General features: G+C 32.9%; 3 protein-coding genes across 3 annotated transcripts; all 3 read right to left on the bottom strand.

Annotated features, from left to right (window-relative positions):
• Positions 1–52: 52 nt before the first annotated feature.
• On the bottom strand, positions 53–5,135 carry LOC146903278 (uncharacterized). The gene is made up of 6 exons (XM_085733820.1): positions 4,889–5,135; positions 4,353–4,580; positions 4,088–4,261; positions 3,894–4,000; positions 1,554–1,885; positions 53–923 (listed from the first exon to the last, which is right to left on the bottom strand). The coding sequence occupies exons 1-6, from the start codon at positions 5,021–5,023 to the stop codon at positions 403–405; spliced, it is 1,497 nt and encodes a 498-aa protein (XP_085589946.1). The 5' UTR covers positions 5,024–5,135; the 3' UTR covers positions 53–402.
• A 1,642-nt stretch (positions 5,136–6,777) lies between these two features.
• Positions 6,778–9,396, bottom strand: PRPL35 (Ribosomal protein L35). The gene is made up of 3 exons (XM_085733823.1): positions 9,069–9,396; positions 8,872–8,988; positions 6,778–7,066 (listed from the first exon to the last, which is right to left on the bottom strand). Exons 1-3 carry the CDS (start codon positions 9,324–9,326, stop codon positions 6,989–6,991), a joined length of 453 nt encoding a protein of 150 aa, XP_085589949.1. The 5' UTR covers positions 9,327–9,396; the 3' UTR covers positions 6,778–6,988.
• A 1,147-nt stretch (positions 9,397–10,543) lies between these two features.
• Positions 10,544–12,391, bottom strand: LOC146903276 (ribonuclease H2 subunit C-like protein). Its single transcript, XM_085733824.1, has 3 exons — positions 12,093–12,391; positions 11,838–11,992; positions 10,544–10,811 (listed from the first exon to the last, which is right to left on the bottom strand). Exons 1-3 carry the CDS (start codon positions 12,328–12,330, stop codon positions 10,758–10,760), a joined length of 447 nt encoding a protein of 148 aa, XP_085589950.1. The 5' UTR covers positions 12,331–12,391; the 3' UTR covers positions 10,544–10,757.
• Positions 12,392–13,576: the final 1,185 nt, after the last annotated feature.

Here is a 13,576-nt window from a genome sequence, read left to right as displayed (position 1 = left end):
AACTGGAAGAGAAAAAAGAAAAAAAAAACAGTCAAATCGAAGCTCCCATATCTAACTTTAAAACATCCCATTGCACTCAAGAAAAGTGCCATCCTTAACATTACCAATAAAAAAAAGTTAAAAAACAATGCCATCCTAAACAAAGCAATACGAGTATCGAAATCCACATACCCGGATGTTTAACAAGGTAAACATAGTTTACTTGAAGGTAGACAACTATCAACGAGACTCAAAATGGAAAAGCAAAAAAATAGAGAACTAAAGCACCTAGAAATGTTTTTACACGGGCTGCACCAAGATTCTTCATTAAAATAATTTCCAAATGCTAGTGCCTCCTATGAAGAAGAAAAAAATTAAGCTTTTTATACACTACTTGAACATTCTGAAATTCCCAAATCGGGACTAATCTTCTGATATGTCAAACAAGAATTTTGGAAGAGATGCAATTCGAGGAAGACTAAGAAGCAAATCTCCAAATGAGTCTTTCCTCGACATGCCTGGTGCCGGATTGCCACCATAAACATCTCTCGAGTCCTCTTCAGTAGCCTTGATATCTATGTTGACTTTTGCATCATTAGGTCCTTCAATAGAGCCCGTGTTGTCATGTGAATTGGGCACTGCTGGGGGATCCATTTGTAAGAGACAGCGTAGAGAATTGACCCTTGACATAAGTGATTTTTCATCGGAGTCTGTTGCAACCTGATTGTCGTTAAGCAGATGTTGTGTAATGCCATCCATCATTTCTTGGTACTCCAATCTTTCAGCAGAAAAGGAAGGATCCCCTGAAGCCATTTCTTTGGAAATGTGATGCTCAATGTGGCCAAGAAAATCGCTCATTGACATAGAAGGACGGAGCCCAGGCAGTTTTATTTGATCCCAGTGTCTTGATCCCTTTGAATCAGCTTCGGAATTATACATCGCTTCTGTTGCATGTGGAAATAAAAGTCAACTTAAGAAACCAAAACACGTTAATAAATAAGGCAAAAAAAAAAAATGAACAGTTGATTTACGTTCATTATTATGAAGCCATGTAGATGCTGCACAGACAACTTCTACTGATGAAAAACAATATTCAACAAGTTAAGCATATTGAATTATTGATGAAATTAACATGTCAATGCAACAGTGACAGATTTGTAGAGTCATCATAGTTTTTATAATTATACCCATTTGACAAATTTTAGAAGAGAATTTCATAATCTATGCTTCTTGGAACACAAATCATGTTGTTTTATATTTTACTGATATTTTACTTGGAATTAACAAATTGATAATATTAGTTCAGTTGAAGTTTATGGCTTTCAACATTAAACATGATGATCCTAAGAGGCAGATCTATAACAAGAAATAGTATAGCATCTAGCCATCTACTACTTGATTTTCAAAGTAATGCCTCATCTTTCCATTGATAAGTTTTCAATCATTAACCAACAAGCAAAGAAGAAATGTTCAAAAGAAAGTGCATTAAAATTTAAAATTTAAGCATGAAACACAAGTGAATACAATACCCCTTATGTAACACAATCAAAATCAGAGCCAAGTTCTTATATTACCTGAACTGGAGGAAGGTGCTTCGCAGGGCACACTATCTAAGGTAATAGCAGAAGGATCACTGTGCTCGGTCGTAAATGATGGAGACAGGGATGAATGAGGAGATCCCATGTTCTGAAAACGAGAGGCAGCTGATCCATTGCCCTTGCCTTGATGCAAATCACAATCTTTTAGATTGTGAGGGTTCTCAATAGCAGCGGATCGTGGATCAAAATGAAGTGAATCAACCATTATCTCTGGCTGTTGGCTTAAGAACTTAAGACGGTCGTTACACTGGACAAGCTTTTCATAATGCTTGATCAACAGTCCTTGTTCACATTGCAAAACATGCTGCCTAGAAGTTATAAAATCACAAGATGGAGTTCCCAAACAAGATGGAACAGGACATAAAACATAGAAATATTAGAAGTGTGTCTGCTTTCAATCACTAAAAAAATTGATAATCACAATACGCAGGCTAATTAATGATAAAACCAGCAGCAGGGAAGAATGTATCGTACAACAATATGACTCATCTGAACGACCATAGCATTATTGAAAATATGATTCATTTGAACGACCATAACCCTATTAAACTAAAAATAAAAAGATCAAATCTCTTCTATGAATCTAAAAAAACTAAACTGAGATAGCTATTTCGTTTTAATGTTACTGATGACTCTAAAATTAAACATGCAATTAATGAACCTTAAAAAGACTAAACTCAACTAGTTAGCAACAAATAGTTTGTTTGCTTTTGAGTTAGGGATCTCTCCAAATCATTGTATTGCAAAAACTATTTTGAAGATTTCTACCAAATACGCAAATAATCATGTGACAAACAAACATTTAAACATAAATGAGTAAATTTTGCCTAGTACCGTTGAATTTTATTAGGAACTCTTTGATAATCATGCTTGCACCGCATTAAAATTATTATCAATTAAATCCAGCAGCTATTTTACTTCAAATCAGGGAAGAAGCAAAAAAAACATGGAAAGAAATGACACTGCTAAAATCAAATCATGATAATTTCTTCGAAAACAAATATTGACCCAATTTTTTCTAATGATAATTTCTTCGAAAACAAATTTTGACCCGATTTTTTCTAGGAAGAGCAAAGCAGATAGCAGTGATATGTTTCTCTACACTAAATAAATGGAATCGGACATAAATATAACTAAACAAGAGCCAAACAAGATGGAATAGGACATAAACATACAATACCAAACAATGCAAAGTAAAAAATAATAAACTTGACCAAATAAATAAGGGAGCCCCTAATATGGACCTCAAAAATAAAGGTCCACCAATGGACCCATGCATATTACCTGCTATAGCAGGTTACCCTAAGTTTAGTATAAATTGAATTTTATTATCTTCATCACAAAATCACCCAACCACTTCACTCTTCTCCAAGCACTAGCTAGCATGACATTGATTTGCAGTAAAGTCATTTGAGATTTGATAAGCAAGCTTATGGATACAGGTGACATTGGGTTGCTATTTTATGTTGTTAATTCTCCCTGGGGAATCCTTTTTTTACATTTAAATGAAATTAAAATTAAAATAACAGAAATTAGTTGGGTTTTTGTTTCTGTTATGCAGGAAGAGATTACACAAGGCAGGATAATAAAAGGATTGACATATGTGAATTAAAATTAATGTTCAGGGAAAAAAATTGAGCTACCGAAAAACAAGAAGAAATAAGTTCCAAGTTCTCAACTTCCAGAGAAAATTTATGTGCAAAATGCAATGGTGATGATGAAAGTTCAAAATCCAACATCATAGATCTATGTAGAAAATTTTCGATGGTTATTTTCTTGTAAGATCCAACCAAATATTCCTTTCCAACCCTCTTTCAATTCCTTCCACCTTCCAATGCCTTCTGTGAAACTACCAAACTGTCCCTCTCATTCCTTGCTCTAACCTTTTGTAATTTTTTTTAAGGTAACCTGTTGTAGTAGGTAATATGTACAGGTCCATGGGTGGACCTTTATTTTTAGGGTCCATATTAGGGACTCCCAATAACCCAATAAATAAATCTTAATAGAATAATTCAGAAATGCTTGTGTACAAAAAAGGAGTCACCTAAATTCCACAGATACTATAAGCAAATTAAAACCTGACCACTCCTCCTCAACGATTTCAACAAGTTATATTGCTGTTTTTTTACAACATTCTCTCAATATCCCATTTGAAAATCAATCTCTAGTATTTTACATAGGGGTCAAATGCTGATTCTCCTACACAGTTTATGACAAACCAACAAAATTAATGTACTTTTAAATCTATATGATTATGAATGGATGACAGTCGAGCAAACATCCACATATCAAAGGACAGCTGTAAAAAGAATATACCTATGTGTGCTGGCCTGTCCACCGGTAAAATCTGTCGTTGATTGCCACAATGTGTGCTTTCTAGGTTGAGGATTAGTCTCCCTAAAGAAAAGAGGCTGTCTGGCAACCTGCAATTCACAATATCATTCATAAATCATTGAACACAGGACAATTATCCACACGTAATTACATGTGTGTTTAGAGAATTAAATTACCACTAAGGTCAATGTGCTAGGTCCATCATCAGGACAATTGGCTTTAAGTTGACTGATGTCGGACCATTGAATTTCTATTTTACTTTTCAGCTCACCCTCAAGAACTTCCCAAACAAGCTTCTGTTTGGCAAAGTAACACTTTGCCACCAAGTCACCTTCATATTTCGATTTATACTGCAATAAAGACAACATTGACATGACTTAAATTCATAGAAAAACATACATTTCCCAAAACGAAAAACCACATGCAGAGTCTCGAATGTACCTCCCATGAACCAATTTTTAAATGTGTAGCTGGGAAATTTGAAGCCTTCAGCTTTTCAACTGAAGCACGAGCGTCCTTGTTTGCTTTAGAGTTTAAATTATCATTTGCAGTATTTGCATTAACCGAATTCTCTTGACAAAGTGTCATTTGTATCAAATCTAACAGCGAAGGGCTCTTCCTGAGACTTAAACCCAAAGGGCTAGGCTCATTAAGTATATCATTTGTAGCCTAAACAAAACGCAAAACCATAATTAATGAGAAAAAGGAAGTCCCAAAACAAAAGTAAACATTATTAAGTTTGTGTTTAGCTTAAAAATATGATTTTGAATGAATTGATTCTACAAAATTTATGTGTTGAATAAAAAATCAAAAATTTTAAATTGCAAAGTAAATTGAACTCGAAGATTCAAACATATCAAAATTCAAAAGCAATTTTAGAACTCTAGAATCAATTACGACTGATAAAAAGCAGAAATCAAACTAGAATAATAATAATAATTGAAACAAAATTATTAGTTTAGAGAGAAAGAACAAACTTTGTGACGCTTGTTGAGAGGAGCATGTTGATCTTGAATGGGATCCTCGATCTCAAATTTGGGGGAAATGGAGGATGAAGCAGAAGACGATTCCCATTGAGAACGGGGATTCTTAGAACCCATAAACCGAACCATCAAAATTTAGAGTCAACGGAGAAGAAATCGAAGGAATAACAGAATGCAAAACCCTAACGGAAAAGGACGTAAAGAGAAGAAGGAGGGCGAAGGAGAAGGGTTGTTGTATTATGAAAGCGAACGCGTAAGAGAAATTAATTGAAAGGAAAAGCGTGAATGGAATGGGTCCCTTCACGAAATATTTTACTGCTGTGTTGTGCGTGTGTTGGCAGACACCTGTATATTCAATGGATATTTGTGGGATCATTCCTTCTTTTTCTTTCTGCAAGGAATCACCTTTTATTCTTGTTCTTAACATTGTTTTTATTTTTTTAAGGATTATAAATATAAAAATTATTCTTAAAAATATTAAATATTTTAAATTTTAAAGCATTGAAAGCACATATTTTAATAAAAATTTATCATAAGATAATATAGGATAACAATATTATGTATTTTTTCGGTCTAATATGTTTTTTTTGGTGGTCGGGATTTGACCCTCGGATCTTACATGCATTGTCCTTAACAATAGAGCTAAACTCACGGGAACTTTCATTAAGCAAAATATACTAAATTATTTTTAAAATTTACTTTATCTTGACTTATTACTTCAAATGCTTATCTAAATTATGAGTTGTGTAGAAATCAGCATGATGTGATAAGAAAATAAATAATTTACTACTCTTATAAATTATAATTTGAAACAAAAAATTTAAAATCTTTTAAAATATAAAAAATATATAATTTGATATTAAATTATAAAAAATTTAATAGTTAATAGCTTAATTTTAAAAATATGTATGATTTTAGTCAAAAAAAACACGTATGAAATTTAAACCTATTAAAATTAGAATAATTGTATATAAAATAATTCATAAAATTTACAAAAACATGAATATTAATTTTTTTAAAATTAAATATGATATTCTTGCGAGGGTAATTTGTTATTGGCGAATTACAAATTATATCATAAATTTATTTAATTTTTTATTGGCAAATTTTTTTTTTGAAGACATAAAAATGGAATATATATTAACACAGGCGATGCAAGCTTCTCAGTACAAGATGTACCAAAAAGAGCATCCCAAACAACAAAGTGTCATACAAAGTATATACATGAAAAACAGGTCAGTCGATACCCAAACAAATCAAAGGGTCCGACCACCATCTCTGTACACCATAAACAAACTTGGCATTATTAGCCTTCATCCACCATAATGAGTGGAATTTTATTGGCAAATGTTAGTAGTTAGTTTTAAAAAATTATTTAGTTTTTTTTTTACCGAAAGCAACGTAAGTGGTATCATTAATTAAGAAAAGTCTACCTTATGTGGAGCATTTATTTTCTTTAGGCTATTCCAGTCACCTGACGGATGAGATTTGAATCGATGGAATAATGTCTCTCATAGCTATAAGGTATCCAGACTTCACTGTGTGAGTGTTTCTTCCTGCCATAACAATTTGTCCTCTTGGACTGAATCAAACAGAGGAGTAGCTAGGATTATTTAGTTTATGTAACATATATAATAGAATTATTTAGTTACTCATGATTTTATTTAAACAAAATTATTTATTTAGCAGTGTCAATGATTATTTAATAAAATCACCTAACGAAATAGATTATGACGACCAAATGATTCACCACAAAAAGTTCATACGAAAAAATGAAGTTCATAAGATTATGATGACCACATGATTTACAACAAAAAGTCCATAAGGAAAAAAATTGATTTACCACAAGACATATGTAATGCTAAACAGGAAGATGGTAAATGTGAATAGTAGAAATGGAAATGAAGTAAATATAATTGTTATTACATAATACAAGGACAACATTTTCACGAGTCACTGATATTTGGCAAAAACTACCTCAATTCATTTGTAAAATAAAACAACTTTCAAATGGTGTAAAAGCATATTGGAGACTTCACAAATCCTTAGACAGGACCATGCTAAATTCATAATTCAGATTTGCAAACACAACATTTACGTAGCTTTTCTGTTTACTTTCAGATACGGCAAAGCTCCAATTACATTGTCATAGTCACTTCTGTTGACTTGAATCTGTGTACGACAATAAACAAAAGTTAGAGATGAAAAAATTGATTCCATAATTAACTTAATTGTTCGTGTGTATTTCAAAACAGAATCAGAAAATTCCCAAGAAAAAGTTCGGTAAAAATAACTTCAACCAAAATGCCACATTTCGGGTGAATCCAAGCCAGACACTTGAGCTTCTCCACAGTATATCAAATATCATTCTAGTTCTAGAAATCCAAGTGTTGTTAGGATGGATGTGGGTTTGGTAAAAGTACAAAAGTCAAGATGAGATGAAATTCCTTCCAAGTGATGAAATTCTATACTGTGAGTAATATTCAATTTGTGTCTCGCAAAACAATCAACTTAAACACCACTACAGTTCAGTTCAATTGATAATTTCAATCAATTTATCAAGTACCAATGACTTTATTTTAGTCCTCACATTTTCCATAGAAGGTTGTAATTTATCACTTCACATAAATTTGCAGATAAATCTCAGCAATAAATATTTGCGGACAGTAGAACAGAAAATTGTGGATGTTTTTCTTAAGATTGTTAAATAAAATTTGAAAAGTGCAACTTGGAATACACCCATCAAGGCATTTTGTTAAGATTTGTGGATAGTAGACAAGTCCTAATTCACAAATTTTTTATTTAAATGATATGATCAGAATACAAGTGTCATAATATGACTGCTTTTTACGCATATCCAGTTCAAACCCATGATTTCATAGCTAATTTAAAGTATTTACAATATAGATCATTCAAAGACAACGATACAACTGAAATGTTAACATAGAAAATAAGTAACAATTCCCTTGAATACAAACAATCAGCAGAGATTTGAGGCCACCCTCCTAAATTCATTAAGCCCCCTACTCCTTCCATTTGACAAGATAGGTCACTCTCTAAGGCTCCCCTCTTATTAACAAATAACATGACTTATGTCCTAGTTAGCCAACTTACTAATTAACAATATCCTCTATTGAGTGATAAAAACTTGGTATTTGGTTTAATTTTAATAGTAGAATCACACAAAATAAGAAATCATTGAGAGAGAGAAAAAGATTAAGGACCACACTCAATTGTGTGATAAGTTGATGATTGATAATTCATAAGATAGGCAAGGTAAAGGCAAACTCTTTTCGAGTTTGTTGTAAGACATTTCTACTCATACTTGATGCGTGATGTCAAAACGGCTTAAAGGGCATCATCCTATATGAACATGGAAATCGGAAAGCAATATATGTTACCTACTTGAGCTACATGATATATATTAACTACACTAGACATTGTAGATATTTTGTTTGGTGCACAATGAAGTGTTTTAGTTTCATAATCTTCACTTCATGACACATGAAAAATAGAGAGAAGGCAGGGAAACAAAATGTATGTTCCAAGTCCAACTTTTCCATCCATTCCCATTTCCTAAAAGCCACCCTCTTCTAGTAATCTCACAACCCAACCCCAAGAAAAAGTCACCCACTTTCATGTAGTAAAACTTCATGAAATTGTTGAGAGAAAAAGAAAAAAGAAACGATAAACTTTTTTGACAAATAAAACCGCGCATAACAATTGCACAAAACAATCTAACTAACCAGTTCCATACCCTAGCTTGTATCTAACTCCTAAGGTACTCTTGGGCAAGAAAGGTATGAGACTAATATAATTCGCTGAGAAAGTAGTTCATTTTTCAAATAACGCACCAAAAAGTAAACAAATACCAAATACAGTTGTAAGCAATGAATAGATTTAAATTAACAATCCAAAGAAGAATGATGATAATAATCTAATATAATTTAAGAGCATGTTAACAAGATTGAACAAACCATTTTGGAGAGTCTCAATTTCCTCTTCTTATTCTTTTTGTAGAGCAAATGTTGCTTTCCTGCTCTCCTACGCACGATTTTTCCAGCACCGGTAACCCTAAATCGCTTTGCTGATGCCTGAAAAATGAAATTCAATTAAAATAATGAATGATACATAGTTAAACTTGAAGTGGGTTTGAAAGAGGATAGAATAGAACCTTGTGGGTTTTCAATTTGTAGCCTTTAGCGGATACGATAGTGAGAGAGCGAGGAGAAGTAGTAACCATGGAATGGTTTTGGTTAAGAATTGGAGCGGAAATACTACTAGACCAATTGAGTTTGAGGGAATTGACATTGTTTGAGAAAGGTGATTTAACTGAACTGAAAGAGACGCGAGTAGAGGAAGAAGAAGATGGCGGTGAAAGTCTGAAGGCGGCAAAGGAGGAGACTGTGGCCGTTGCAGAAGCCAACGCCATGTTAAGAGTGTGTTTGTGGTTCTTGTAAATTGTGTGTGAGGTTCGATATCGTTATTTGTTAAGATAGATTGAGTAAGATTTCTACGCGGTTGTGGATAAAGAAGATACATAGATTGATTGCGTTTCAATCAAGTGGTCGTCATCAACTCATCATGTTTTCTGGATACTGACGGTTTCTTATGTTTTTGTTTTGGGCCTTCCCTTTTTGTTTGGGCCTTGAAATCGTTATGGTTGCTGCTTCTGCTAAAAACATGACCCCAAAACCTGCTATTTTTCTTTTGTCTCTTTTAAATATTTTTTGATTTTATAATTTTTAATTCTTCGTCTTCAATTTTCCAGAAAACTCAAAAATATGAACAAAAAATAGTTTCGGAAAACTCAAATCCAGAATTTCAATAACACTCAAATGTGAACTTTCCATAATGAATTATTTACAATGTCGTTATGTTTCATCAGCAAAGGGGAAGTAGAGAGAGTGTTTGGCGAGGATGAATCATGTTGACTAGGATGATGCAAGAGGGAATACACATGGAGAAGTAGAAATTAAAAAAGTCACCTCAATAAGTAAGAACCTGATAAATCAAAATTGACCCTTCTGAATGAGCATTGCTACTTGTTGCGAACGGTAATTCCATGAAGGCATTTCTACCGTTCGATGTTCCTTTCACATAATACATGAGTGGTTGTGGCTGGATTTAAATTAGTGTCTTTGCTACAATACATGATGTCGTGTCGTGGTATCATCATGAGAAAGAATTCACTACATACAACATTTCCCTTTTGAAATATTCAAATTTAAGTTTCCTGGAGTGTTTCTTCAAAAAACAAAGTTTCCCAAAATGTCTTCTTTTTATTTAGAAAATCACAATACTCTACGTGCATTCTGGAAAACTAGAAAAATGAAAATAAATATTTGTAGAATGATAAAAGTTAAGACGGTAGTAATATAGTATTAGTACTAACATAGCAAGCAACTTCGCATGTGTATTTCAAACTAAAACAGGAAAATTAAGTTAATAAGAGCCACTAATAATTAAACGGAGAAAACAATAAATAATAAAGGAACTGGCTCCTCAGACTTGAACACTCTTAAAGAAACTGATCGTCATCCATAAAATATATTAGGTCTTCAAGCTCATCTAAACTGTGCCTCCACAATTATGATTCTGATAGGCATACATACTGCAAGATATCCTCCTCCTTCGGTAGAGATAGACTACACATAATGTGCTATTAAAGATAGCAAGCTTTCCATCCATGAATATGATACATATTGTATTTACTAAGTGAAAAACAAACAGGATCTATATAAATTAAAAGGGGAAGTACATAAGGATCGTTGGAGACAACATACAACAAAAGCATAAAAATTACAGGAATAAATTAACTGGAATTAAGCTACGGCATTCTGTAGGGAGAGTGATTGGGACTCTAGAGTGCAGTAGATGATGACTCTAATTCCTCAGGTGTCACAGGAGTATGCAGCTGCAAAAAAAAAAAAAAAAAAAAGCAAATATCTAGTTAGGTAACCTCGATGATGCAAACACAAGTCTCATTGTCCTCGTCAACACTTGTTCCATTTTATTTTAAAACTTTGAATGGATTAATCGGAACCAGAGGAAAATACATCAGGAACAGATAGATTTCTTGCTTCTGACAACACATCCCCTACTCAACAAGAATATCCATGACCCTGCCTAAACCCTAACCGAAGAGAACAAGCAGGCAATACACAGGCTACCTTGTTCCCCCGATTCCTAATATGAAAGCAATTGAAATGTCTAATCAAAGAAAGACGATATAATTGAAAATTAGTATGGTAATCATCAGCCAAGCATATTCTCCAATACAGAATATGATTTACTGAGAAAAGAGAATAGAGAAATTGCTTCTTACTTACAGTATGACATCCTCCAAGATGCATACCTCGTCAACATTAACATAATGCGAACAAACATTACACTCGACAAGATTTGGGCAAATACCAACGCCCTATTTAGGTAAACCACTCAATTAAGCGCTTATAGCATTAACATACACGCTTATCAGATAAGTATTTGTGTATAAACTATTTCTATACCAAAAGTAAAAACAAAGTCAACTATTTACATACAAGTTAATAAGTTGTTTTCATAAGCTATCCTAAAGAGCTAAGCTGAAAATAACTTACGAACATGTCATAAGCTGTTTCTGTAAGTTCTCGCTAACAGTCTCGTAAGTGTTTATGTCACTAGATAAGTTCAAATAAGTCAATCTAAATAGACCCTGAACATAATTCTAGTCCACAACCTAATTCATCTTTGAGTAGCAGCAGAAGTAACAATGTGGGAGACAGATACATACGCAATGAATAAGGTAACACTGAGAAATTAATCTGTTTATCTGAGTAATAAGCATTATAAAACTCAATTATAATCAACATGTCTAGTAAATAACTCAAAATCATAATATAGTAAATCCCATTCACAAACAAATTACTAATAATAATTCAGAAAGTAAAAAACAACATACAGCTTGTGCAACAGTGATCCAATGAAAAGCACGGGAAAAATCATCATTGTTTGAAGGAACACTATCGTGGTTCCAATACGTAATACCATTAAACGTAGCACTTGTCTTCCACGAATTAGAACTTTCATCGGATTTTTTCTTTCCTAAAACAAAACCTAGAGAGAATAGCAATCGTCACAATCTCATTCAGAAAGAAAGAAAAAAAAACTCAAAAAAATTAATAGAAAGAAAAAAGAGAGAAGAAGATATACGAACCAGAGTAGTTACGAGGAAGAGGAAGAGTAGTTCCTTCGAGTAACCTTCCTCTAAAATGCGATTGTTGTAATGGTAACCCGTCTTCTCCGACGACGCCGGTGGGTTTAGGTTTGAAATAGTGAGAAACTTCGGTGGGACCGTCGTGCTTGATGCAGCAGGGAAGTAGATGAACGCGGCCGCTCAGATCCTCGACACCGTCTCGCTTTAGATCTATCCTTGCTTCCCCGCCCTTTTCCATCTTTCTCCGCCCCCGCTTCTTCTTTCTTCACTCCAAATTTCCCTCCCAAATTATTTCCAATCTCACTTTCAATTTTAGCCTACCTCCTCTTATATGGCGTTCAAGTTACTTTTCTTTTTACTTTTTTACAGGAGAAATGATATTTTGACAACTTTTGAACAAATTTCTCTCTCATACTCACATGATGTTGTTATCCTCTCTCTTCCTTTTTCTCTCTCCATTGTTTTTGACCAATAAAAAGTGAGAAAAACAAGGTTGTCAACAAAGTTGTCATCAAATGGATGTCAAAATATCATTACTCTTTTTACAATAATGCAAGACAAAACTTGATGAAGCATTAAATTACTCTTTGACTTTGAAGAATATTCATGACTTGATGAATATTTTTAAAATGTCTCTCACTTTTTTAAATTTAAATTATATTAATTCTTCAAAGATTATGTTAGCAGCTAAATTGATGCTCCCTCCGTTTTAAAATGAGTGCCGCTTTAGCCAAAACAATTGTTTCAAAATGAGTGTCGCTTTCAGTTTCCAATGCAATAATAACTTTTTCTTTTCAATTGTACCCTCCAATTAATACTGTGCACACTACTTCCAAAGTATTATTTTTAAAACTAACCAATAGTTAATAAGGATAATTTGGTAAAATAACAATTCTCTTTCTTTTAATCATTGCATTTCTTAATATGTGTGTAAACACCTAAAACGACACTCATTTTGAAACGGAGGGAGCAATAAGTAGATAAACTTAAAGACTAAATTGTTAAAATATGAGGACTAAATTGAAAGTAAGTGATTAAATATAGGGATTAATTTAAGGTTAAATAAAGTAAGAAAACTTTTTGAAATATTCATAAAATTTAAAGACCTATTTAAAAACTGAACAAACATTTGTGCTCATTTTAGATTCTAAGATGTTCAATTTATCAATATAAGCATTGTCAGATGAGCTATGTCTTTCAGATGAGCTATGTCTTCCATAAATCATCTTAAAAATAAAATGTTTTTTTTAACTTAGTTTTTTATTTAACTTAGTTTTTTAAAGATATCAATCATTCAAATTGTTATACTACTTTTTCTCTTTAACAATATGGCTCTCTAAGGACTGGGAAGTAAACTAATCATATTTTCGGAAAGAGTAATCATAATTTTGCTCATTCTCGGGCATTATTATGTTATACACACACAGCTCTCTCTTGTGGAAATAAAACCTCTCCATTTCTTATTCTCCCTATTTTATCCCCCA

Source organism: Medicago sativa, chromosome 8, assembly GCF_051527215.1.
Source record: "Medicago sativa cultivar Bolivia chromosome 8, Bolivia_mono, whole genome shotgun sequence".
In the NCBI taxonomy this organism is placed as follows: Eukaryota; Viridiplantae; Streptophyta; class Magnoliopsida; order Fabales; family Fabaceae; genus Medicago; species Medicago sativa.
The sequence above is the reverse complement of the archived record's forward strand: the minus strand, read 5'-3'. Positions and strand labels throughout refer to the sequence as shown.

Bases quoted from the DNA above. Each gene is read 5' to 3' on its own strand.
- PRPL35 (XM_085733823.1), bottom strand. From the start codon at position 9,326: ATGGCGTTGGCTTCTGCAACGGCCACAGTCTCCTCCTTTGCCGCCTTC. The intron at 8,989-9,068 runs GTTCTATTCTAT...TTCATTTTTCAG, and splicing joins ACAAATTGAAAACCCACAAG to GCATCAGCAAAGCGATTTAG. The intron at 7,067-8,871 runs GTTTGTTCAATC...TGTCGTACACAG, and splicing joins AATTGAGACTCTCCAAAATG to ATTCAAGTCAACAGAAGTGA.
- LOC146903278 (XM_085733820.1), bottom strand. From the start codon at position 5,023: ATGGTTCGGTTTATGGGTTCTAAGAATCCCCGTTCTCAATGGGAATCG. The intron at 4,581-4,888 runs GTTTGTTCTTTC...CGTTTTGTTTAG, and splicing joins CTCTCAACAAGCGTCACAAA to GCTACAAATGATATACTTAA. The intron at 924-1,553 runs GTAATATAAGAA...CACATGCAACAG, and splicing joins AGCACCTTCCTCCAGTTCAG to AAGCGATGTATAATTCCGAA.
- LOC146903276 (XM_085733824.1), bottom strand. From the start codon at position 12,330: ATGGAAAAGGGCGGGGAAGCAAGGATAGATCTAAAGCGAGACGGTGTC. The intron at 11,993-12,092 runs GTTCGTATATCT...TATTCTCTCTAG, and splicing joins TCTTCCTCGTAACTACTCTG to GTTTTGTTTTAGGAAAGAAA. The intron at 10,812-11,837 runs GTATGTTGTTTT...TTTTTTTTGCAG, and splicing joins GGATCACTGTTGCACAAGCT to CTGCATACTCCTGTGACACC.